This window comes from Balearica regulorum, chromosome Z (genome assembly GCF_011004875.1).
Source record: "Balearica regulorum gibbericeps isolate bBalReg1 chromosome Z, bBalReg1.pri, whole genome shotgun sequence".
NCBI classification, from domain to species: domain Eukaryota; kingdom Metazoa; phylum Chordata; class Aves; order Gruiformes; family Gruidae; genus Balearica; species Balearica regulorum.
In genome coordinates, this window is record NC_046220.1 from 37,434,909 (window position 1) to 37,462,742 (window position 27,834).

A 27,834-nucleotide genomic window follows, 5' to 3' on the forward strand; every position below is an offset into this window, starting at 1 on the left:
GATGTTAATATAGAAAGTTGTTGGTTTTTTTTAAAAGACAGGTCATTAAAAGAAAGGGTTGCTGCTTTATGTCAGATTACATATCCACCTGTCACTACATCTAAAAAGCAAGAAAAAAACCCCTACCAAAGTCACAGGGCAACAAAAAGGAGAGGTGGGATGGTAATGCTGTGCTGGTAATCTATGACAGCGACTACGTTCATCAAATCAATGAAACTTCTCCTGTGAAAAGCAGCATTCCTAAAAGGTAAATCTGTGGTAAGGGAATCTTTGGCTCCACAAACTTTTGTAACAATTTTTTGCTACAAATGTCACAAAATTTGTAACAAATTTATGACTTTTTTGTTACAAATAGCAACAAAAGCAACCAGGTAAATGACCCCGTAGACGAGATCCCAAGAAACAAGGAGTACTTAGGCTGACAACGCGAAGATGCATGGCGACTTAGGTGACAGCGACCATGAAAGAAGAAAGTGACCAAAAAAGAAGAAAGAAATGAGATGTCAGTATAAAGTATTCATTAGTAAGACTTCATAGGAATTAACTCTACTGGAAATAAAGATTTAGAGAGTTACCAGTTCCTGACAATTAAGATTGAAACATGGAAACATATGAAGGTTGCATCTAGATTAGCAATTAGTGTAGCACTATTATGGCAATCAGTAAAGTGAAAGAGTTGGTACTGAAGAAGCATATCCATCCCACACTCACTCCTGGGGTTTTACTCTGGACTAGCTTTAAAAAAGTCAAAGATAATTGAGTGCTGAAGGAGACTACTTAGATAGGCGATGAAATTTCTCTCAGTTCTAAGTGGTCCTTCCTTGGCAATGACCTTTAAGATTCATTTTCTATCATTACATAAATGCTACCATTTGGGGAGTGGGAGGACAAAAAATGGCTCAGTGAAAACATTGATTTTTTTCAAATGAGGATTTTCCAAAAGAAAAACTTTTTTGTTAGAAGATTTTGACTGGCTGTAATCATCACAAGATTATGGCTCTTAGTCACCATCCTAAATGACACATTTGTACTCAGAAAACAAAAGATCATGAGGTCGAGTAAATACAGACAGTGGCAGACACAAAATGGTGTTACCACGGTAAAAGGTAAAATTCCTTCTGTTGCTTAACTGCAAAACAAAGCACCGCCACTGTCCCCGGGAAAGCTGCCAGTTATGGATCCCAAAAGTTGTTAACATAGGTGGTTTGTTTGGTCTTTTACCACTTTGGTAAGTCAGTGTATTGGGTGCAGGTGGCCAGGCTTTGGCAGGGGGGCTGCAGGGGCCCTGTGAGGAGGCCAGGGTCTGCTCTGGGCTGGCCACAGCTGGTTCCAGCTGGCCCCAGTGGACGCCCCTGCAGGGCACCACCAAGCACCTCAGTTGCGTATGTGGCACCTCCGTGAAAACATCCTTAAGAAAGGGCAGAAGAATGCCTGGTAGGTGGTGGTGGAGAGAATAAAGAAGCAAACATAAAACAGTGTCGTGGTTTTGCCCCAGCTGGCAGCTGAGCACCATGCAGCCACTCGCTCACTCCCCCCCATCAGGATGGGGGAGAGAATTGAAAAAGTTAAAGTGAGAAAACTCATGGGTTGAGATAAAGACAGTTTAATAGGTAAAGCAAAAGCCGCGTGCACAAGTAAATCAAAGCAAGGAATTCATTCACCACTTCCCATGGGCAGGCAGGTGTTCAGCCATCTCAAGGAAAGCAGGGGTCCATCACACGTAATGGTGACTTGGGAAGACAAACACCATCATTCTGAACGCTGCCGCCCCCCCTCTTCCTCTTCCCCCAAGGTCCTTATAAACTGAGCATGACGTCATATGGTATGGAATATCCCTTTGGTCAGTTTGCGTCACCTGTCCTGTCTGTGTCTCCTCCCAACGGCTTGTGCACCCCCAGCCATCCCGCTGGCTGGGCAGTGCGAGAAGCAGAAAAGGCCTTGGCTCTGTGTAAGCACTGCTCAACAATAGGTCCATATAACAAAAACATCTCTATATTATCAATGCTGCTTCCAGCACAAATCCAAAACATATCCCCACACTAGCTACTATGAGGAAAATTAACCCTCTCAGCTGAAACCAGGACAAACGGAAACAGCAAGGGAAACACCAAGGAGGAGGCAGGGAGGAGGTGCTCCAGGCACCTAAGCAGAGAGTCCCCTGCAGCCCTCCAAGCAGGTGGGTATTTCTTGAAGGGTATTTCCTTTGGAGAGCCCATGTTGCAGCAGGGGACAGCGTGAGGATGAAGGAACGGAAGAGAGAGGCCGTTATGGACTCACTGCACACTCTGTCCCGCACCCATCCTCCCACACACTGCTTGGTGGGGAGAGGACTTGGGAGTGAAGGAGTGAAGTTGAGCCTGTGAAAATCGGGGGTGTGGAGGTGTGAGGGGAAGTTGATTTTTTATGTGTTTGTCTTTGTTTCTTACTGTCCAGCTCAATTTTAATTGACAATAAATTAAATTACTTTTCCCCAAGTGGAGTCTGTTTTGCCTGTAAGGGTTAGCAGTACACGATCTCCCTGTCTTCATCTTGTCTCACGAGCTTTCCCATCCTGTTTTCTCCCCCTGTTCTGCTGAGCAGGAGTTGTGTGACAGCAGCTTGATGAGCCAAGGTTAACCTACCACAGTCACTTAGTACTGCTTATCAGTTATAAAACAAAGTTCAGTGAATTTTTCTTGGTATTGAGTTTCTCTGATAGTCCCTTTAGAATTAAACCTAGTATTTGATTTAAAAAACAATGACCCACACTTTTGCCATAGTTTGCCATCTTTAGTTAAGTGGAAACCTAATCTTGGAGACACTTAGTACAGGAATGATTATGTCATGTAGATCATGCTGGACTGGGCTCTCTCACTGTGAATGAGCCACCTTTTAGGACACTCTCTGATTTGAGATTCATTCAAGGGAACTGTGTAGTAACACTGGTGGCAAACAGCAGTATCACAGAAAAAAGCACTCACAGAAATTTTCCATTGTTTCTTGACCCAATGAGGATACGGTGTTCTGACTCTTCCCGAGAGATCCTCCCATGGAACCACGGCATCTTCTCATGGGCTGTAGTGGCAATCAACTTCTCCAGCTGAGGCTTTTGACTAATGATAGCTTGTTCAAGAGCATGCCCCTAGAGGGTGGTAAAAACAGAGAGGGACAGTCAACCTGCCTTCTGAAATAAAAACAGGATAGGTAGACTCCCAATACTGGATTCCTTTTGGGACATCCAAAATCTGCACGTATTTGTTGTAGGTGAAGAAAAGATCTGATTGCTATAAAGGTATTAAAACAGAAATTAATGTATGGTAATCTAAACAACACAAAGCTGGGATTCTTATTTTACCTCTGAAGGAAGAATAACCAGTAAATTAAGCCCTTAATATGTCAGTATCTCAACTGAAAATTACGACATATTTTTATGCCAATGAGATTTTATGCTAAATATACTTTGTGTCACTCTGAGATGTCGTAACATACCTCCATATTACATATCCCATGGCAGGTTAGTGAAATGAGCTGAACATGCTTTGCATTGTTGCAGCATGTCTATGTTGAAGGTATCAATGCAAATTTCCCAAAAGCAGAAAGGACAGTCCCAATTTTAGAGTGAACTATGTTAATATTTTAGGTGAAACCTAGACACTTCTAAATCCATCCACAATCTATCACTTCTAAATTTGGCCCAGAATCTGAGGGCAAAACCCCTAGTTTCATCAGTTTTCAACTTGAGTTCATCAACTTCCTTCCAGATGGGGCTCAGACTCATCAGAAAAAAACATAAGCCTCAGCACTTCTAGTAAATATAGTATGAGTTTCATGCTTTTCCAGTGTGGGCATTGCTCCACATATTTTACAGAGCAGAACACACAGGGTTACTTGTTACTACCAAAAGAGATGAAAAACCTAGCATAACTCCATGAGTTCATAATGGCAACTCATGGCATCCCAAGGTGAAATAATATTCCTGTTGCAGCCTCCTACACTACTGTTGCCATGTTAAAATTGGCTTCTTTACAGTCACTCTAAGGAAAAAATCCAACCCTGTCTTCCTCAGCATGGAACATTCCTGCTTGACACGTGCAGTACCAAAGATGTACAGGCAATGCTCTGCAGTTAAGAAACCAAGTTCTGTTTTGGACATAATCTAAATAAGCATCACAGAAACAAGCCCAGCTAAGAGGGGAGGATGGGAAACAAGTCACCATGTCGCCATGCCTCCCTGCACATCAATACATAAAAATTTAGAATCAAAAGCAATCGAGCAAACTGTTTCTGCATCTTGTTCATTATATCTATTAATTCTTGGTGCATGTGGAAATCTGATGACACAGGTTAGTGCAGTGGTAGATAAGGCGATGCTAGCCCAAGACATCATAAAAGTCCAAGTTTTGTAAAAATTTCAGGAAAACTACACTTATAGCCAAGTTACTGCATTTATTAGGGGGAAAAAACCTCCACTGTTGAAAACGGTTCAAAACTCTAACAGCTATGATTCTATTATGAAAAAAATATTACACAGGAGCTGCAACAGCTGGAAACAAGAATTGCAAGAACTCCTAACTCAAAGACCACTTTATGGCAAAATTAGCCTGGATTTACCTGCAAATTCCAAGTTTGTTTGACATACTCTCTGATGAGGTTCTCTTTTAAATCTTCAAAGGGTCCTGTTTTGGGTTCAACTCCTGGTGGTCGGTTGAGAGGTTTTCTCAGTAGACAGATAAGGCCATCAGCTTCCTCTGAGTGATAGTTAATGAGTTCAGCAGGACTGGCATGCGACTTGCCTCCTGCAATAGCGTATGAGCCACTCAGCTCCTTCTCAATTGAATAATGATGAACCTTCCTTCCATGAGCCAAGGATAAGGCAAAGCCCCCCAGGTAATTCCGGCTTTGACGGAGCAAGTATAGTCCATCACTCACTCCTCCTTGCATTAGATACTCCTCGGCTTCTTCACGTGTAATATTGCCAAAGAAGTATGGCAAATGGTTAGCAGGGTTTGCTATGCTGGAAGCCATGCTTTTTCTATTCCAAGTAGCAAACTTCGAATTCTATATCTGAAAAGCAAAGACAGAGGCATGAGTATCAGTTGGAAAAAACAGGATGAACCAGTAACATTTTTTAAAAGATTTTGGGATGAAGACCACATTTTTGTTTTTATCTTGTTAGAAGTTCTCTTTCTAAATCCCAGTAAAAAGTTTTTCCCGGTTATATAGTAATATAAAAGTTTCCTGTAAGTGCACAAGTTTCCTTTAACTTTTTCCCTCTTTGCTCCTTTGCCTAGCCATATAGAGTTCTTGACATTTTCACTTGCCTGAATGCTTCTATCCGTCCTTTTGTACTGGCTTTGAGGTGTTTCCCAATAAAAGGAAATAACTAGGTAAGAAAGATTCAGTGAGAACAGTTTTTCATTCCAGTTTTGTGCTATTATAATTTTGCTTGTAAGAGTAGCTTATACCAGTATATGGACTGAGTATGGGAAAAAAAACTTATATTAAAATAGTTAACATTCTTCTCCACAGAGATTTACCAATTTTTTTAAAATGGTATTAAAAAAAAAGGCAATAGTATTTTTTTTAACAGTTTTCATTTCAAACAGCTTATACTGAAATAATGTGAAGCCACACTACTAACAAAAACACAGAAGAGAATCAAGTTCAGCATCTCTGAAGAATAGCAATGAATATAATATAAACAGCTTCCATTCTTTTATTCTTTAACAATAAAAATAATCTCATATATATAAGAGATTATACTATTACATATATTAATACATTACATATTTTTTTAAAAAATGCACAAGAACTCTGTAGAACTCTAGCTACAGGAATACAGCTCTTCTTGTGTCCCGCCTTCTCTGAGTTATCCCAGTCTCTAACCTAGATTGTCAGCAGAGAAATTTATTTTCATTAAACCCCATGGCAGATTTACACTGCCTGGACAGCTAAATATTGTGCTGGAATTACTTTTGTCTCTTTCAAGTTATTGAAGAGGAGACATCAGAACCCAAATGCTGAATTTGGTTTATTATTCATACTAGTGACATTTAAATGACTAGCTAATGGATACTGGGAAGAATAACCCAGCTACCTGTTAATAACATTTAAGTGGATAGGAGGTGAATTTATTGACACCAATGAGACTTGTATTCTTGGAAGAATATTTGAAAGCTCTTTTTTGTCATACCAAGAGGTCCACAACTGCAATTATGTATATAATCACAAGTTCACCAGTTGAGTCACTAGTTGTTTCCTGCAACATTATGAATTTTTGATAATTTTTCCTCCAAACGCTTCCCCAATCCAATCACTGTTTAATCAGGACTGGCCACAGACTGTTACATCTACTGTTTATGGGGCATCTAGGAACAGTTGGACATCTTCTTTCACAGAAAGAAAAGAAAAATCTTGCTAAGTATTATTGCCTGCACATCTGTAAAATGACTTCATGATCTGAAAAATTACTTTCAGAGAACACATGAAATACTGAATAAAACTAGCAGTACATGCTTATCATTGTGGTATCTGTGTGTGTCAGATTAAACTTTTCCTTAGGAAATATCTCACAACTTCATTGCCAAAATTTGTACTTCCTTATCTTTTAAGTTCAGTTGTGACAACCTGATATTTAAATACTCTCAAGTATACAAAATAGGTGACGGCCTCTGTTATCGGTAGTGTATTATGCAGATTTTAGGCAAATCAGGCAACATTGCAAGTATATAAAAGGAAAAACACTGTTGCTTCTTTCTATTTACAAGATCACTGCAAACCTTGTATTCTTTTTTTTTCCAATGTATATATACTAAGTAAAATATATATACTGAATATGAAACCCATGAACATTAACCTACAAAATACTGTTACGTGTTTCATTCAGGTTATCGCAGCTCTCTTTCCCACTGCCATTACCTTGGCTAGAAACAGACAAAAGAATCAGCAGTTCAGTTCCTGTTTCTATTGCTGTGCAGGTCATAGCAGTAAAAACAATGTGCCCTTCACAGTTAAACAAAGGGCACAGTTTTAGGCAAGCCATGCAGCAGTCTGTGGAATCAGCATTAAATAATTTAGGATGTATAATAAACATCCTAACCGAGGGTTCATAAACCTCTCGGTTTGCAACTGAGTTACACGAGCACAGGTGGGAAAGGACATGTAAGATGGGAGAGTGCATAGTGCAAAGCTGCAACTAAGGAATGGGTGTCTTAACATGGGACCTTCTGGCACATGGTGTTTCAGGCTGACACCTTTCCTGGCAGCTCTGCAGCAGGCAGAGCTGTGGTGTGCCTACTGCTCAGTGTAGATATGGCCCATCAGTGGACCATAGCTGATCTGCTGTCTCTTGCACCTGGGTCAAGAAACCCTAGAGAGATACCTGTGCTGCTCTGTGAATATGTGAAGGGGTGGGCAGGGAGGCAGGAGAAACACAAAAGTCAAATGAATAAGGCTCACACAGTACAGAAAACTAGACAGGACACAGTCAGGACAAACCACATGTTGTGCAGATCTTCTGGTCTTCTCCCATCTTCCCAAAGAAGGGAGACATCAAAGCTGCAGAGCTACTGCAGCGCTACAAAACAGAGCTCTGTGCAGCATGTTATTTATTACTCTTGTGGTTTGCAACCAGAGGTTACTGGTTTAAGATCGCATCGTATGCTCAAGTTAATCTTTCTGGCATTTTTGTTGACAAAATTTCCCTCTACTTTCCCATTTAAATGTCTCAGTTCTGAGAATTCATATTCTTAACCCTAATGATCTACTAATATTTCTTTAGCTTATTAATTGCAAAAGCACGCTCTAACTGGAGACAGAAGAAGGTAGTCCTCAGTAAGTGACCACCAACATTGACTCTGCAGAAAATACTGTGCAAAGTGACAATTTTGACTGCACCAGATGAAGACAAAGACAGCTTGCCTTAAACAGAATGTGTTATTTCAGTAACATAATGCAGGGCCAGAAGATTGTAATCAACAGTACAAGGTTCAGTTGTAGGCCAGTTAATAGTGTTGTAACCCAGGATCAGTACTGGGGCCAATACTGTTTAAGATCTTCATTAGGTAGGTGGACAACGGGGAGAGTGCACCCTCAGCAAGTTCACAAATAATACAAAATAGGGGGTAGCGACTGAAACACCATAGGGTTGTGATGCCATTCAAAGGGATCTGGAAAAGCTGAAGAATTGGGCTGAGAATTTAATGAAGCTCAACAAGGGGAACCATCCTGTACAGCAGGCTTTCCCCCTTTGGGGCGTCTGCCTTCCTGGCTGGGCAACTGCCGGGGGCAGCCCCTGACATCCCTGTAATGTTGCTGGGGAACACCTGTGACAGCCCCTGACCTTGCTGCATCTCAGCAGCCACAGTCTGTGCTGGTACATTTTGTCCAGGGCTCCTGCTGGCATACACACAAGCTGTGCAGGCTCCAGCAGGACCTTAGGCTTGCTCTACCAGCTCTGGCACAGGGGAGAAGAGCAGGTCTGGGTGCTGTGCAAAGGCATCCCCTTCCAGCACTCCTCTCCGTGTTGCCTGGCTGCGCGGTGCTGTGGAGCCCATCAAAGCCCATCCTGGGACCGTCAGTGCAAGGGATGAAGGCAGCGGTGAAGATCCCCTTGACTTCCTCCATCCTCCCTGACCACCTTCTGCAGGCACCCTGTGCTAACCTGGTGGTGTTTGGGGAAGAGCACAGGAGCTTAAGGGTCTTGGGTGTACCAGCTCTTCTCCCAGGGCCCCCCAACAGCTCGCCAGAGCCGCCCCAGGCATCCCACCCAACGCACCACCCATCATTTAATATGATTCTATTAAATTGAAAGTCCATGCAAATATGGGGGCTTTGAATGTTCTAGTTCCCATTTCCTTCATTCCTGATTATATGCTTCCCCCAGGCACCCCCATATCACCATGTCATTCTTTTTTACTCCACTCTGCACCATAGATACTGATGGAGATGACCGTACATCATCCCCCCTCTGGCAAAGTGCTCCTTGACGGCAGGCTCCAAGTCTTCAATCTCAATTTCAGGAAGGGTGGAAGAAAACAGATTTGCTGCTAGGTTTTCAGTAAGGAAAGAGCTTAAATCATGTCCCACCACAACTAAAACAAAAGAACAATTGCTATAGTTTCTATTCAGTGTGAATCTTTGTGGTCCTCAACAGCAGTGGCAGCTGGGACACAGAGGGCACAGCTGCCAAATGTTAATCCTGAGTCTACAGGCGGTTTCCATTGGCAAATTGGTAGGGAGGTTTGCCTGACACAGACACATTGGATGCATGGATGGATGAATGATCCACACTGGCTCTTCATCAGCACTGTACAGCTGATTTGGAGAAAAGGCCAAAATAATCCCATACAATTCTCATACCAAGAATGGTACTGCACTGCAGTACCTGTTCAAAACACCTCAGTGATGTTGTAGTGAACAAAATTCAAACAGAAAAATGCCAACACACTCTTTATCTGTGGGAATTTATTTTCATGAAAGTTCCTTTTCTTCATACCTTTAGTTTCAGACTTAAAAAAAAAAAAAATAGGACCTTCATGTCTAAAAAGGATAAAGAACTTTAGAATGAAGTTAAGAGCTAATAAAATAAGAGGGAGGGGAAAAACTTGCATTTCCTGGCTACAAAAGATCCTGATGCAAGAGCTACTAAAATTAAATTTCACTTTGACTTTTATATGTTTCAGATAAGACTATTCCTCAGACTATCATTTAGTCTCAGATTAGTCTCAGTATTTACTATACACTCCACAGGATGAGTTGCCCAGACACAAGTTCTCTTTAGTGGTCTGCTTTTTGTGTAATCTGTAATGACACATTTTTCCAGTGCTGACAATTCAACATGTTTATGAGTATTAAAATAAATGTTGAAAAACCTCCTATCTATTGATTAAGAAGTCACAGCGCACACACAAATCAGAAAGCACTAAGTATGCACAGCAATAGGACCAACAGCCTCTCAATAACATTCTTCTACTCTTTCTAAAAGATGTTCCAAACCACTCTCCAAAGCAGGAGCATGTATAGGCATACCAAGTTAAACTGATCTACTCATCTCAAATATAGAAAGCAGAGAAGGTGATACATCAAGACATTCATTGGGGTTTAAATGTTGACCTGGAAATCTGACTAAATGCTCAAAAAAATAGAGTGCTGAACTTCATGCTGCTGTTCCGGAAGTGCTGCTGTTACCAAACTATTAGATTTGAAAATAGTTCAACTACAAAAGGTGTAGCCACACCTTTGGGGTCACCTGTGGATAGACGGCAGTAAGGTTGAAGCTGGAATCTGTCCAGTCAGAACTGAGATACAGCGTGTTCCTGGAGGATCCTCACCTGCACACTCATCATTTGCACTGTGGGACTGGAACTGGTCCTTGTTACTCCTTGCTGGAGCCTGAATTTGAGTGACTCTCAACTGTCTGACCTGCTAACATGACATAGTGCTGGCCTGCACTCTCTTATGATCCACTGGCTGCAGTTCTACACACAGTTCTTTGGTTTCCTTTAAAGCTCATTATGTAATATGTTATCCTGAACAGTCAGATTTAACTCTGCAAGTGGAAAAGTATTGGTTTTGACAAATTCAATCTTTATATGTTCCTTTCTAGTATATGAGTGATGGATATTATGTCTAGATTCAATAACTAGCTTTGTTAATGCAATTAGAGTCTGTGGATTTGAGTCAGAAATTTACTCTTAACTAAAACAAGGCACTCAGAAATGCCATTGCTGTGCACAGGTATAGCACTACACAAATTTAACTGCTGCTAAAGATTTTTCTTTTAAGGGCTATTTGCTTGTTATTGAGCGACCTAGTTTTCTTTTATTCTTTTGAAAGTTGTACTTAAACATAACAAAGGGATAGAAATAAAAAATTTTTTAAAGAAGGTTTTGATTAAAATTCCCCCAAGACATTGGCTGCTGTAGAAGCCATTGAAATTAATTCTGTGTAAGTTATTTAAAGACATAGATAGGTTCTGTCCTCCTCTTCATACTTTTTGTCATAAAACCAAACTCCTTCATCCTGAAAAAGTATCAGCCCTGTGGGGAAATGGGGGAAGCAGAGTGAGTGACTCAGTACCGTGCCTACATTGGGTTAGAGACACTGGGCAAGTGGTTCAACCATTCTTCGCTGATTGGAAGAATCAGGTCACTGCTCTGCCAGACCCATTTTTTAGAAGCAGATACTGTCTAGAAGCTTGCAAAAAAAGAAAATTATTTTTCCTTTCAATCCTCTTTTCCTTTTCATCTTTAGTTCCAACTAATGAACAGCATGCAAACCTCTCCTTGAAACTGCAAATTGCTCTGTGAACAAGGCCTAGTTTCCTATTAATTTATGCACCGCAGTCTTGAAGCAATGAAGCCAGGCTCCTTGTATTAGACCGACTTGCACCTGCTCCATTTTCCAAAATTCTCACAAGCACCAACTCAAGTACCCTCCATTAGCTACTGGAAACACATGCATTTACTGTTCGCAGGATTAGATAACAGGCAAATGTTGTGCTCATGCTTTTTGTGCAAAGGAGGTACTGTGTTGCCTTGTTCTCCCCTAGGGATGTTTATTTATTCCCACAAATGATCAGACTATCTGTGAGACTGTCTCTGAGAAATTTGGCCAAAAGTAAGAAGCTGTCAAGGAGACCCTGACAGGATGGCGACTATATGAGCAAGTTTCTTTAGAAAATCAGGCAAAAATAGTTGAAATGTGATTGAAATGTGATCTAGCAGTTCACATCAAATTCAGAATTCTCGAAAATACAAAAAATGCCACAAAAGCCAAAGTAGACTTTGGCCCCCAGCAGGACAATGGCACAGATGGGCAGAAAAAAACATTTTGAAGAAATGGTAAATACAGTGGAATCTTGAGTGATGAAAAGTAGGTGTCTGTGATAAATCTGTATTTAGACATCTTGGCTTTCTTATTGACACTATGACCTCTGTTAGCAGCAGTCATGGGTGATAATACACTCCACGATCTCCAGTTTGTGAAGTGACTTCACTCCAGCACAGATAATGACTTGGCTGCAGCAATTTGCATAGTTGCAGGACCAAACTGCCTATGATATCCCAGAATTGCCCAGAAATTTGTTCAAGAAGTCATTATTCTTTAGCAAACTTCAGTCACGACAAAATATTAAAATGCATCTCCTCTTTAAGGTGCTGGATGCTCTGAGCTAAGGGTATCATAAAGACTTCTTATAATTCTGACATGAACACTGTGGGCAATAATGCACTTTTGGCACAAAAGACCCCTCTGTAAGGGGATTAAAGTTTTGATAGAAGCTTTGACCAACACATTGAATGAAAGAGCAGTAAAAAGGGCTGTTCCAGGTGCAAGATTGGTTTCTTTGACTTTGCTTAGCATACCTTATCATTCTACCTCCCAAAAGACAAGAACAAATATAAGTACAGTAACCCCAGCTCCTAGAAGCCTATCAACATGTTCTATGTGCTTCTCACTTGGGCCAAAATGTGAGAGAAAAAGAATAGTTCATATGTTTGGTCGTGCTGCCTATGCCTTAAATTAGAGTTATGCACATCTCATCGTAATGAGAACAACCTAAGTGCCATCTATGGATTCCTCCCTTCACCTGGCTGCTTTAGGAATCTGATGCTACCCAAGAGGACAAAAACTCTCTCTTAAGCATGCTGCATGCCTATTTACAAGACCTAGAGGTACAGGCAAATGTTCTGTTGTCCTAAAAATAATCCGTAAGAGGCTTTTGTTTTATGATGATCTTGAGATACATTGTCCACTAAAAACCTGCTCCATTTAACTGGTATTTGTTAAAGACTTATTTGCAGTTTGAGTTCACACAGATCAGAAAGTCCATGAACATGAGCCAGCTCATATGCAGGTGACGTAATCCTTCCACTTCCTACAAAAGTTAAACCAGAACCGTAACAGCCTTCCACAGAGAGCAAATATGTATGTATGTACAACGCTAAATAAGCAACAACTACAGATAAAACTTCAAGTTCTTTCCTGAGGATTATCACTTCACACAAAAAGGCAAGGCCCATCAGTGACCTTCTTAATGAAAATATATCATTTTGTAGGTTATCCCATATATAAAATTAGCATAAGCTACTCCTGTAAAATATCAATTAAAAGTTTGTAATTAAATTATGAAAAATATCAAGGCAATATTGGGGGGGAGGGGGCGGGGAGGAATACTAGAAACTTCCAGTGCCAATGCTCAACATTGGTCTACTCTGGCTGGGTAAGCACTGCATGGTTTCAGCTGCTGACAGTTCTCATCCTGCTACTCCAACTTAAAGTTTTACCTGCAATAGGACAAATTCAGTAGTCTGAATTTATGAAAATTTGCTTCTGCAGAAATCCTGCATTTCACAGATGAGTCAGAACAACTCTCATATCTGATTTTTATTTGTCATAATCCTATGAGTTTTTACTCAAGATGTTAGCTAAAGGTCAAGGAAAACCAAGTATTTTCTTCACTTTTTTAAAATGATGTTTCTACACTACACCTAATGTCTTCCTGTGATGGGTTCATTTAAAATTGTTGTTCTGTTTTACCAGTTTATAGTCCCTAAAACAGAAAGAGGAAAAAAGTCCACTGGTTGTACTTTAGATGAAATGGCAGTGGCAGTGATAGGGACTATCTCTTTATTCTTCAGAATGTAAAATGGAGAAGTTCAAAGCTCAAACAAACAAAAAGGCCTGTTATAAAAGGTTTGTAAAACATGGCCAAGATTTCTCAGTTATCACTGAATTAACAGCAGCAGGATCCTCATGATCTCTTAGATTTTACAAGTTGTTTATTTATAAGTATTTCAGATTTACTTTTGTACAACAGGTTAATGTTGGGATTTCAGGCAAGGTTTCTCTACCATGTCTAATATATGAAGAATATTGAGTGTGTAGCAACGTTAGGAAATGTTTGGACTGACATAGTGTCACATGGACATGAAAGGAGCCAAATATACCCACAAAACATTAGATAATGGTTAAAAATTTCTTATCTATTTTGGAAGACTTTCTGAGTTTGAGATGGCTGTTCTCTCTGGTTGGACTTTCAAAGTCTTGCCTTCCTCCTCTAGGATCAGTAATAGAGTAGAAGAAAATGTATTTGTATTCACACTTTTCTCCTCCTCTGAATTCCTCCAGGGGACAAATAATGCTGAGCTTGTCAAGCCAGCACAGTTACAAACGTGAGGCTGTAAGATGGAGACTGAGCCCCAAAAAGGCTGAACGCAAGGCTTTACCCCTGAGAGAGCTGAAGGAAGTGCGGCTGGCTACCTGAGAGATGCACTTGAGTGTAACAGTAAAAGACGGTCTAAAGTGCAACTTTCCCCATTGCCATGAAATTTGACTTTTAAGGAAGCTACAATGCAAGCAAATACCATGGTTATCTCACATGAAAGAAAAATAATATTATGCAAATACATAGGAAAATTAGGTAGCCACTTCCCCTCAGGTAGCTTCCTCATCAATGTTGCAGACAGTGGATACTTCAGACATAATGCAAGAGTGACGTATGTCACATATTTCTTGCACGCAAGGAAGCAGAACATTCTTACAAAACAGAGCAGTAGAACTTACCCGGAAAGCATTAGAAAGAATCTGTGCTCACTGTACGCCTACCCTTAGCTTGCTTCTCTTTCATCTTTTATATTCAGACACGGATAAAGGTAGAATAATTTTTTTATTGAAAGGTTTGCATAGCAGTGAGTATAGTGTTACTGAGGTACTGATCTCCACTCTAGCATAAAAAATTATAAATAGGAGTACAAATATTTCTACAAAGACCAAACGGTAATGTGGAAGAAGACTGATTAGTTTACTTGTCGAAATATTTAATGAGTAAAAGGACTGAAGTGGGACAAAAGATCAAAAGCCATGTAGTGGTGAAAAAAAGTGTTCCAAATAAGCTCTTCATTTGAACAGTTATTTTTTTCCCCCTTCTCTTGTTTTTGAAAGTACTGTTCTGTGAGCAATGTATGAAAGTAAAGAAATAAAGTTTAGAGCAAGTATCTTTTGCATGCAAAAGACATAAGAAAGGCTCACCAGACAGTGCAGAATGATGAAATACACTGACTGAAATGATTTGTTCTAGCACAGGGTGATATTTTAAGCACCCAACTTGTAACTTCAGCAGTTCTCTGGTCATACATAGAAAAAAATAATAGTATTAGAACAATGTGAATATGCATTTTTTTTCTAAAATTCTTGTTTAATTGGGATCCTTGGAATCAACATGTGGGCCTCTGTGAATGGCACAATTTTTCATTCTGAGATTCTTTTCCGTGATTCCACCTTATGTAACATACCTAAAAGCTGAAAGGAATTAAGCATGCGTAGAATTAGAAATACACATTTGATGGTGACTTCACATAGTACATTAAGTATTTTGGTACTTTCAGAGTTTAGTATAATCTTAATGGTGTACTCCAAACTGATGTAAATTCTGACATAATTATCATACAGGCATTACAAATCCATTGATATTGCCTCACACTTAAAGCAGGTATCTACATTTTTATAGTATTTTAACAAATAAAATGGATTTAAACAATTGTTCTTTTCTTATTTCTTCACCAGTCTGTCTAGGCTGCTGAACGGTCGTCTTAATTTGTTTCATCAAATTACCTTTAAATGTTTTCTTTACCTTCCTGCATAAACATGCAGATTTAATTTCTATCCAGGCCTTAGGAGAGGAATTTTTATGAGAAAATTATGCAGAAATAAAGGAAGAACACAGTAAATGTTTAAAAGTAAGTCATTAGGGAAGGAAATGAAGCAGAATACCATTTTCTCAAGTCATTCAAACTAACTACAGTTTGATTGGGACACTAGGGTGAATTTTCTGACCTACTGAAAAAAATCTGAAATCTTACTTAATTCAGCCGGTAACACTGACGATTTTTACAACTTTTGTAGACAGTGACATCTGCAAACAATGTCCCATTCATCATACTGAAAGAGATGTGTGTAGTACTGTCTCAAAAGGAAAAGTGACATACATGGGATCACCAAAATGTGTCTGCCAGTATGCTGATCTTCCTCAGGGAAGTGCCCTGGCTCCGTGTGGATGCCTAAGGCATTAGGTTTCAGCCTCTGCCTACTGCGCCTCTAATCACCTCATACTCTACAGCAACCTTTCCATTGCTCATGCTCGGGGATCCTTCTTCAGAAGAAAACTCATGAGTCTTCTCCATGTCTTTTCTCCAACTTCTCCATGAGAAGTTTTCCTCATGCAATCAAATGCCTGTCTCTGATCTCTGCATTCTTTTACTGACAATATAAGCATTATGCTGCACTATTTTTTCCCTGCACTTCAGACTCTGAAACATGCCTTTGTTCACCTCCAAAAGCTTTCCTGTTGTTCCACACACACTTCTGGGAAATGCTGATCGATACACAAAGCATATCTGTTAGTTTTTAAGCAAATTTCATTCCTGCAACACTGGTCTTTCTCCTTAGCACTTTCATCAGACATACCTGTCTTGGGTGTCAAGTCCCATATTTAACTCTGTGGCAGTTCAGTTTAAGAAGCCTTTTATTTCTTTCAGATATTTCTGATTTCTTGTGGTGCTTTTAAGATAACCACAGTGTTCCTGCTCGAGCTTTTAAACATTGAGACGTATTCTTTAACAGAACTGTAACTTAATTAAAGTCTGTCTGGGAACAAATAACGGAATATGGTAGCTTTGGGCCCAGAAGACTTCTCTGCTGGGGAGTTCACAGCCTGGATCTAATTACACCATCAGTGATGTGTGGCATTGTCCAATCTGTGGCAGGTTTTGTGTGTTCTCATGATTCTGAAAGTCTGTGTCCTTGCTAGCACCCTCCTCAGCTTAAGAGAAAACAACATTTGCCCATGTTCATGTAAATCTGCAGCATATTGGCTACATGAGAACAAAAAACCTGCCTGCTGAACAGGTGGCATTGGTGCTTCATCTACTAGGCTTAGGGAAAACACCATTTATCTCCCCTCTCGTACCAAAGAGTTATTCATCCAAAGAACTGGAAAAAAAAAAATCACAAACACACCTAAAATTATTATTAACTTCAAAATATTGTGATTTTAGAAATATTTTTCTTTGGATTTTCCTTCCAGAGTGATTTTCACCTATACTGAAGACAGATGTTTTTATCTCCACTCAAACATGCCAAAAATGCTTTCATTTATTCTAAATCGCATCTGACATTCTGATATCATCAGATGACTCCAGGCATTCTAGCTATTGAAATATTTCCTAAGGAAATACTACTTGACTTGGCAACATTATTAATGTCCTATTATAATGCAAGCACATGCTAAGAAAAAGCACCGTGGGGTTCACATGTTATTCAGGGGTTTCCTATATAAGCATCTGTACTGAGGTCATGGAGGGGCACCGATCATTGAAAACCCATTCTTCACTAATGCTAGGAATCCATTGTCACTCTTTCACAACACCTTCCTTTTGTGACTCTCCTGTCTTTGGTAACCTTTTCACATGCCATAGTTTTCCTCTGAAAAGTTTTTTCTGCTTTCAATTTTAAAAAAGCTCGGAGTGCTACTTGGGGGGGGCGGGGCGGGGGAAAGGCAAGCCAGGCATTTAGGGATTAGAATTATTCTTTCCTGGGCAGTAGAAATGCTATGATTTTCACATACATTTAAGAAAAACAGCAAAGGAAAAAAAAAAGGTTAGGGGTTTTTTTTCCTTTAGAAGAAGAAAAAAATCTCACCAACACAAAAATATCAACACTTCCTTCCACATCCTCGCCACGTTCTACTAGTCATTCCCTTGCTTCCTTGTCCAGGGAACTCCTACACTGTCACACATGCAACCATGGTCTTTGGCTAAAGATGTCTCTTGTCAAAGCTATAATTTCTGCCTTAAAACAGATGGCATCGTTTGTACGGAAGCCTGCTCCCTTTTAGGCAAAGTACTTTACTGTGATCAGTACCCATTAAACCACCATATAGAAAGTGGAACCATTGAGGATGAGCTAACATCCAAAGGAAAGCATTCAAGATACTCCAGGAAGACCCTTCTCTAGTCTCCCATTTTCCCACTGTGACAAGGCGTGAACAAATTTCTTTGAGCACAGACAGACCTTTACCAACAGCAGCTGTGGGTTCTGCAGGGACTATGGAAGAGTACAGGGATAACTCTTTCTTCCCAATGCTAACAACAAAAAAAAAAGTCTGGGTTGGGGTGCAGTTACAAAAGTCCTTCTCAGGGAGCCCAGAAGTACCTCTGAATACTTCAGGAACTGCTGAACTGACTTACTTACACAATATATAAAGTTCCTCTCTGGTTTTGTTTCAAATTTAGTGCCTTTCCAGAAATACAGCAAAAAGTAAAACTCCTCTATGTACCCCAGAGGCTAAAATGACTGCACATATCGAGCTGTGAAATGAACTTCAAAAGTTAGTGAAAACATGTGAAGAGCAAAATAAAAATATTATCAGCCTACTTGCAAGGAGAAGCACTAAAAATAGATGGAAATTCCTACCCAATGGCCTGGATACTTTCGGGTTCAAAGATACAGTGACATTAAGTATGTCAGCATAGCCTGTTTCCAGGTGGAATATATTCTTAATTTACAGAAGACTTTTTACAGAGGTGGCCATAACAAAACTGTTATGGACAAGATGGCACAGTAAACCCAAGACACATCAAACTATTGCTAAACTTTCACAAAAAATTACTCCAAAATCTTTTTTTCAAGGTTTCCTACTGTCAATTCTTTTTTCTCAACTCAGAAAGAAGTTGCCAGAAGAAGCAGATATACCAGAATGTTGTACCAACAACAACATTGAACTAAAATGTTCCTTATTTTCCAGGAAGACAAAACCTGGAATTTCTGCCCAATTTCCAAACACACAAAAAAGAGAAAACTGCAGCCCTAAGCACAGAGCTGGTGATACTGTGGATTTTTATTGACAACTGAGAAAGACTGGCTTCATTCAGAAGGATCAGGCCCCAAGTGTGGATACATGCACAATCCCTAACTTTGTTTTTCATTCCTTGTGGTACTTTTAGCAAAATCTCTGGTAAACAAGTAATCTCTCAGAACTAAAGCATCATCAGTTCTAGAAGGAAGACACTACTATCAAACAGAAGATGGAAGAAAAGTGATATCTCCATCTTGAAAATAAAAGATATACTAGCAGAAATTGAACATTATTACCGTGCTCTCAAAGTTTGAAAGCCATCACAGGACTAAAACAAAATGCCACATGTTTCATTCAAAATTTGGGATAAACACCACTCGGGTTTTACCAGTGGGCAGATCCAAAAGATGTTTGCTTTTTGGTTCCAGTAAGTATCTTCATTTAACTTTTTTGAAACTAGTTGTTTAGTTGACACAGGCTGACATTTCCAAAGCTATTATGAGGGTATGAACTCCCCCTCTTTGTGCAGCTTTGTCTGTCTCTACTTAGTTCCTGGTCTACAGGCTGCAAATGTAGATAATGATCTCAGTTTCTAGCACGGATATGAGCAATCCCGTATTGTTACGTGAAGAATAAATCAAGAGTATTTGGATCCCATTATGCTTCATTCATTTCTCTGAAATGTATTGCTCTACCTGTAGGATCTCTAAAACCTGTTGCTGAAGGGATGCCTCAATGGACTGGTCTAATTGTGAGTTAGAGTGGCAAAATTAGATAGGTCCCTCTTTCAGACCAAGGTTATCTGTCATCTGCAACAGTCTGCAATATCCTGTTTTATATAAAGTAGAGAAATTATTACAGGAACAAAAATAACTTGCTTTTCATACTCCTAGAACAGGCAAATTTCTACAAAACTGATCAAGACTTCTCAGTGTCACTTTCTACAGTCTATAATAACTGTGCCACATTACTTTATTCTTTGAAAAGCTCCTAGTAGGAGGATACAGCAAGGTTAATGTTCTGCTATAGAGGCACTGTACCTGGCAATGTCTCATCTCTTCCTCGTAATTACACTGAGAAAGAGTTCACACCCACAGAGGTACGGAAGAAAGGACAAGCATTTTTTAATTTTATTTTTTGAAAGGAAGATGTGATACTAACTCACACAGCCAGACTGCCAACATTAAGGATCAGTTTCTTAAAATCTATGTAATAGTTTTCTAATTAGGAGCCAGATCAAAGGAAGGCTTCTCTCCAAAAATAGCATCCTCCAGCAATGGAGCCAGATCTTCCTGACTAGCTTTTGTGAGAACACGTACATCAGAAAGACAGACGGCATAGTAAAAGAGCTCCTCATGCCAATTAACGCATCAGTAAATCACCAGTCCAGAAAAGACTAAGTCTGCATCCTGTCCCCATACCACCCTGTATCCTCCGAACAAGCAGCACCGCTAAAGCTTACTTCTCATTGCTATACAGAGTGGACCAGGCAGTCCCTTAGCGGGCAGGAATCCCTTTTAGCCAGCAAACGACCACTTGGATTACCTGTAACCTCACCTCTCACATAAACTGTGAGAATGTTCCAGAAATGCTACTGTTGTGGTTTAACCCCAGCCGGCAGCCACTCGCTCACCAGCCCCCTGGGGTAGCAAAACCAGCGCACACAAGCAAAGCAAGAGAAGGAATTCCTTCCCCACTTCCCATGGGTAGGCAGGTGTTCAGCCATCTCCAGGAAAGCAGGGCTCCATCACACGTAACGGTGACTTGGGGAGACAAAAGCCATCACTCCAAACCCCCTTCCTTCTTCTTCCCCCAGCTGTATATGCTGAGCATGACGCCATATGGTATGGAATATCCCTTTGGTCAGTTGGGGTCAGCTGTCCCAGCTGTGTCCCCTCCCAACTCCTTGTGCACCCCCAGCCTACTCGCTGGTGGGGTGGTGTGAGAAGCAGAAAGGCCTTGGCTCTATGTGAGCACTGCTCGGCAATAACAGAAACATCCCTGCATTACAAACACCGTTTTCAGCACAAATCCAAAACACAGCCCCATCCCAGCCACTATGAAGAATACTAACACTGTCCCAGCCAAAACCAGCTATGCAGAGAGAGGCACAAGCCTCCTCCTCCCCTCCCGCAGAGGAAGCCTACTTGCAGCACCTGTACCAGTGAAATACTCTTGACAAGGCCCGTTTATCACTCTGGGCAGAGAGAGGATGCACCTGGCCTCAGCGTGTTCTGGGCCAACAGGCAGTATTTCCCTAGCTCTTGCATGACAAATTGCCAGGCTGGAAAAAAATAGCTCACAGTCAGGCTTCTTTTCTCATGTTGTGCTGTTCTCTGCACAGCATCAATGGTGACAATGCTAAATGGTCCAGTGCTAATTGCTGCTACAGATAGTTGCTACACCAGGATACCCAAAAGCTGCCTCCATTTAATGAAACTTGTACCTCAGGAGTCAGAGGCAACTCCATTTCACTCTCTCAACACACCACTGCTTCCAAGTGAACACAGCTCTGCATTCTTTGCAGAAAGCAGGCTCCAGCGGGTTTGAGTTCACTCCTCCCTCAGTGGACTTCTTCCTGCACTTCAGTGCATAGGAGTATCTGTGGGCCAGATCTTTGTTACATCCACTGAATGAAGACTGTCACACAGTCGTTCAGCTCACCTGAGGCAGCATGAGATTTCTTACCAACAGCACATGATAACCGAGGACAGGACAGTCACTCAAAGCCTCCCTCAACGCTGACTTCAATTCCATGCTGTCCTGGTGAGCGACGCTCTTCCTCTTGATACTAATTTTAAATAAGTCATCACTCTCAGAAACTTGCACGATGGTCCACTGATTCAAAAGATAGCTAATCCCATTATCTGATTTACAAAAATAATCCTTACTTAAACATCCTGTTTGCTTTACTAACTTTCGAGCAAAATACTGTGGAATTCATATGTATTCTTTGAAATGCAGCAGTAAAAGCTAACACTTTATGTCAAAGATGACTACATTAATGCTGCTTCCTTTATTTGCATTCCCCATATTTCAGATATTGGAGATTTTCACCTTGCTAAAATCTTAGTTTTATTTTTTGCACAGAATGAACTTGTTTTCTTGATTCAAGTTATCAAATTTGGGCTGAGTTTCCCAGAGTAGGACCTTATCCATAAACAACTGCTCAATGCACTTACTAGCTTCCTTTTCTCTCCAAACAAAATGACAAAAAGAATTTTTCAGTTAAAGTTTTCCTGTACCATATTTTAAAAGAGTTGGGGAGGGAGGGGGAGGAAATTGTCTTTATAGCAGGTTTCTAACTTCAGTTTTCCAATCTAGATTAAGAAATCAACTTTTCAGGCAACACTTCAAAAAATCAAGAAAACTTGTTTCTAAAAACATTAGGACATTATTTTAAACTGAGCTTAATTCCTCTGAAATTTGCAGAGCCAATTTTGAAATTGGCACTAGAATTTTTAAAAGCAGAAGTACATACTCACTAGTAGTCAGCAGTGGCACGTATTTTAACATTTTAGCTCTAGCATCCCACAGATTCTCTCAGTTACACTGGCTTTAGCTCAGAGGCAGTACACTGGCTTCTAGAGGCTGTGGTCTCAAAAGTTTTGTGGGTTTTCCTTTTTCTTTTCTCACTTCATTATTTTATCCAAACAGGAAAAAAACCAAGAGACTATCCAAGAGGGTAGGGGTAGGCTGTGGCTGATGTATTTGATGATGACCCCTGGTCCTTTTACTCCTTTTACTGAATCTGTTCCTTAAGATAAGGATTTTTGAGTGTTAAAAAAAAAAAAAAAAAAAAGGCTGTATTTTTTTTACTTGATGATGTTAAAATATTTAGGCAATTGTATGCCCATTTCCTTGGTACATATTCTTCACCAACACTTCCTGCCTGTGTTTTCTCTAGCTACCTCCAACCACAATTGTGATTCCCGCCAATTTCAACTCCATCCCCAGCCTAGGAGTTGCCTCATGGACTTACACTGCTGGATTTACACACTACAATGCCACAAGTCCTACTTCTCTTCAAAAGCTTTTAGCACCTCACATCTTACCTCTACTAAGCGTCAGTGCTAAAAGATTCCTTGTGTTGCTTCTTTGCATTTGGAAAGGAAGAGAAGTTGTTCGACATACTGTTGGACATATTATTCATTCAGGACACCTGGCATCCCATATCTGTTCTGAAGAACATTGTCCCAAAGCAAATTAGGACAAAGATGGAGAAATGACAGGGTAGTCCTAGCTGGTCAAACTAATACATTCCAACATCAGCTAGTTACAAACCCAGCAATAACGAAACTGCACAAACTATCTGTATCATACTCCTGTACACTGGTTATTTTAGGTTCTAATACTTATTAATTTTTTATTGGTTGCTCTGGTCCCTGGTACAAAGGGAAGACATGCAGCATTTTGCATATACTGAAGTCTCCTTAGAACATTAGGATCCCTGAGGGTCCCAAAAATATTTTCCCCTTTCTTCCTTTTACAACAATCACATTTAAAGAAGTGGCCATTTAGGGACAGGAAGTTATGACCTAATTTCAAATTTGGAATGTAAAGACAAACTACAAAATTTTATTTTATTTCTTTGGGGCAGATGGTATTTTTGTGTCAAATATTATGAATATTTATCAATTATCCTTTCCTACAGCAAATCCCGGAATAATTTTTTTTGATGCAGGAGCATACAGGCTCCCTCACACTTCTTGCACTTGCAATGCTGATATTTCCCCATCACCGTGACAAGCAATGCAGAAGTCAGTGGCAAAAGGTTTTCTTCTGCTTAATTGTATGCCTCCACATTACCCCATGTCATGAACTTAAAAGCTAAACAACATCAACTACATAACCTTGCTGCTGAAACTTTAAAGGAGAAAAATGCAAATACTAACCAATAACTTTGTGATCAAATTATTTTTACTCTGCTCAAAATAGATATTAATAATTGTGTATTGTACTATCCTCTACTGCATACTAGAATAGGGAATGATCCTGCAAACTCCAGGGCTTCTTTTTCTCACAAGAGTGATCAAAGGGCTTAAATTAAAATGCAGAAATTGGTAATGTTTCTCTGTAAAGGTGCTGCAAATATTAGGAATGTTTCTCTGTAAGAGCATTTCTAGAAATGCTGGCTGAGATACCATCACCTCCTCCTCCAAGATTTTCTTCCTTTGTCAAATGCAAGCAAAACTACTGTTAAATTGGATTACAAAACTGTTTCCCTGTAATAAAATGCTAATTTTTTTTTCTAAATTAGAAATTAATAAGCTGATCCTGCATATGCTTGCAAGGTGAGAAGTTTTCATTCTTAAGACTGAACCTTAGTACGTTCACAAATACCTGCAAGTTCATCTTCAGCTTTTAGTCTTGCCCCAGTGGAGTAACTCACTTAAGCACGTGTTAAGTAAAAATCAAGTAATTTCAAATAGCTCATTGGAACCTGTAACTACTACTCACATTCGAAGATAAGTGTTGTATTCCTTGTAATTATGATATAAGAATAGGTAAGTTCCCTTTTTCAGTTGTTTTATTCTGCAACTAAACACATGCAACTGAAAGTAGATTCTGGCACAGCCTGTCTAATTTGCACACAACAGATCTCCAAAAGTCTATAAAGCTGGAAAAAGGATGTCACTATCTAGTATCTTCAGTGGATTCAGATGCAAACAATTTCTTACAGTCACGATATTCAAATCAGCAATGACAACAGACTCATTGCTTTCTGCTAAATACTGAATATTGGAAAAGCATTAGGAATGAAAAAAGAAGTGTAATGTGCAAATAATAATTATGATTGTGAGACCATGACCTCTAAACACAACATAGATTTCACAAGTGAATTCTCCCACTTCCAATGCCTCTGGCATAAAAAAGCCAAAAGAAAGGATGGGAGATAAAGGAAATGCCCCTACATCTCTTTTTTTTGGTCATCAGTATCTTCAAAGGTGTTTAAGTCCAGCTTATATTTTTACCATCAGTCTTCTAAAGCGTTATTTTGTTCTCAACATAACGCGCTAGCTGCTTCTAAAAATAAATTTCAGTTTTTATCTTCCTGCGACTTCGGATCAAATTCTGCGCTTCTATCAGAATCATAATACTGTGCAAATGGGCGAGCTGCACAGTCCACTTTTGCTTTGACAGCATTAGTATTTTCTAATACAAAGCCAGAACACTTCAACCACATTTCTCTTTGAATTTTGCAGTTACTTTAAGTGAATGTGAAAACCGAAGCTATTATTTACTTTTACCTATTTCATCCATTTTTAAGCATCCTAACTGATTCCAAACTCTTTAGTTCAAATTATCTTGTCTTCACCACACTATAGTCTTTCCCCCCCACAGGATAACTGTTAGAATATAAAGAACACTCAAACTTCCTTATTTGTCTGTTTATCGCTCAATGTTTAACAGAGGAATGAAAAAAAAAAAAAAAAGTCATAGTTCCTCTAAGTGGACTGCCTCAATGTACGCTATGCCGCTAGAGTTTATGGCCTCCAAGCCTGTAAAAACACACAGCTTTGCAGGCTGACACTAGCTCTGTAACGGATGGCTGCGCCCATGGATTAGGTTGCAGATTCAGCCCAAGGGCTCAGGAGATCTAAGCTTCTGTGAATAAAAAGACCATGAAAGAAGCCTAATAGAAAACAACATTAAAAGAACAATTATGAGCAGTTAATTCCCTTACAAGGAATAATTTTGTTTTAAAATGGAAGTACTTTACAATATATCGTGTAATGTGGCCAGACTGGGACTCCACTTGCCACTCTTCTACTGGAGTCAGTGTCATCTAACAAAAGTATTGCTTATTTTTGTCCAAAATAACATAATTTCAAACTAATCTGGCCAACTACAACACAAAGTTTATGCAGTACAGTGCTAAAGAAGAAAATTGAATAATGCTGGCAGAACACATGAAATGAAGAGTAATGACTGGCATCAGGCTCGTAGTATTCAACTGCTTTCAGCACTGCTAGTAATACACCACAGTTGTTTTCTTGGAAACAAAATAGGGAAGTTTGATAAGAAAGAACCACATTTTAAAAGACATTTTGCCAGGCATCAAATCTTTGACATATTACGCACCATTCGACAGAAGCCCTACTTCTGCGCACACTTTGCTCTGTTTAAAACCTACCACCACAAAAAGGCATCAAGATAAAATTAAATCAAATTTTTTTCGTATTTAAGTTCTAGATTTAAGTTCTTCAAAGACTGGGCTAGTGGTATTTATTTTCAGAAATACTGTAATACTGGAAGGTTTCACGCTTGCTCTCAAGCGGCGCGTTTTCAGCCGGCCGCCGCCTCCCCGCCCCGAGTGCCGCCGGTTCGGTACCGCTCCTGACGACGCTCCCGCTCCCCAGCGCCACTTCACCCTTCCCTCTGGTCAACTGCTGAGCGCCCCGGCTTGCCAGTGACCCAGCGGGGCCGGCCGGCTCTTGTTTCTGCTGGTCCCCCCGCACTCCCCGACACCCGCGGACTCGGTGGGAGCCGTCAGCAGCGCCGTCAGCCCCACCCGACCCCGACCCCGACCCCGACCCCGGCCCCGGCCCCGGCCCCGGCCCCGGCCCCGGCCCCGGCCCCGCCGCCGCCCGGCGCAGCGTTCGCGGGGAACGGGCGGTGGCGGCGGGGAGCCGCCGGCGGAGTGCCGATGCTGGCGGCTCAGCATTCCTACTCACCGCTCTCGCGGGTCGCTGGGCTGCGCGCCGCCGCCTCCTGCCGCCGGGAGACAGCCAGCAGGGAGGCAGTCGTCGAGCGGACGGCTCCGCCGAGCCGGGCCGGGCTGGGCGGGTCGAGGTACAGCCGTGAGCGGGGCTGGACCCGCGCTTAGCTCCGCGGATGCCGCCGCTTCCTCGTTTTCTGTCGCAGCCGCGGCCACTTCCTCAACGGGGTGTCGGCGCGCACTCCCTCCTCCCCAGCGGACGCAGCCGCTGTGCCCCCCGGCCCCCTCTTTCGGGCGGCAGCCCCGGCGGGAGGGCGCCCGGACCCGGCGGTGCGGCACGGCAGGGGGCGAGGAAGCGTCCGTCTCCTTCGGAGCCCGGGGCATGGGGCTGCTGGGGACCCTGTGATGTGTGGCCTCTTGATACCGCGTGGTGTGGCTGTCCGCGGGACCCCATGATGTGGGTCTGCTTGGTACGCTATGACTTGGGTCCCTGTGGCAGCGGCGTCACCTCGCAGGCAACTGGCTTAGTAAGATGGACACACTGCTGCTCAGCACCACGCTTAGGACAGAGGATCAAAGCATACCGAATGTGGGCTTAGGGAGAAAAGTATGCACGCTTTTGGTGAATAGTGAAGTTCTGTGGCTTTCAGTACTTGTGTGTACTTAAGTGATAAAATTTCTTTTAGAGGGTTTCCTTTTGGAGCAACACGGGCCTACCATAGCACACTGTCTCCTCTTCCTGTTATATTTCACTCAACCCCTCCCCATATTTCAATCAAAAATACTTCTGTTCCAGCTCCAGGTGTGGAGGTGACTCCAGTGTGCCCAGACACTGAACTGAAAGAAACTCCTTCTTCAAGGCCTCCTCAGCACCCAGTGTGAGAGCGAAATAATTCCTGCTGCAGAAGTCCCACACAGCCCAAAGGTGGCAACTACCCTTTGCAGGGACTGCCGGGGACAAACTGCTCCTGCTGGGTCATACAGGGCTGATGAGTGGCATGAGGGCCCCGGGCTGAGGCTCTGGTGGGCAGGTCTCCTTCAGCTGTGACTCTGCTGCATGACCTGGCACTGTGTCCCATGATGGGCAGTGCTAGTGGGAGGGAAAGTCCACTTCCTTCCTCCCCATAGTAAATCAGTGTTAGCACTGATGCGGGATACAGGCTTTGTTTTCAATGGCAAAACACTGGCTCTTTCCTTATAGTTAATAGAGCTGCCAGAGAACAAAATTCTCGTATTTCGTACCAGTTAGGTCTCTGGGTGTGGTCCATTTCAGTGAAACTTTTGGTAATTGCTGGAATGGCAATGTGTTTCTTATTGGCATTGCCTACATGTCAGAAAA

General features: G+C 41.2%; 1 protein-coding gene across 2 annotated transcripts in view; it reads right to left on the reverse strand.

Annotated features, from left to right (window-relative positions):
• Positions 1-26,711, reverse strand: part of SYK (spleen associated tyrosine kinase) — a 56,183-nt gene extending 29,472 nt beyond the window's left edge. For both annotated transcript variants that reach the window (XM_075740509.1, XM_075740510.1), the window contains exons 1-3: positions 26,512-26,711; positions 4,591-5,043; positions 2,961-3,121 (exon numbers count right to left, since the gene is read on the reverse strand). In XM_075740509.1, the coding sequence (XP_075596624.1) occupies positions 2,961-3,121; positions 4,591-5,004 (575 nt within the window). In that variant the 5' untranslated portion in view covers positions 5,005-5,043; positions 26,512-26,711. The remainder of the gene's footprint in view (positions 1-2,960; positions 3,122-4,590; positions 5,044-26,511) is intronic.
• Between the last annotated feature and the right edge of the window lie 1,123 nt (positions 26,712-27,834).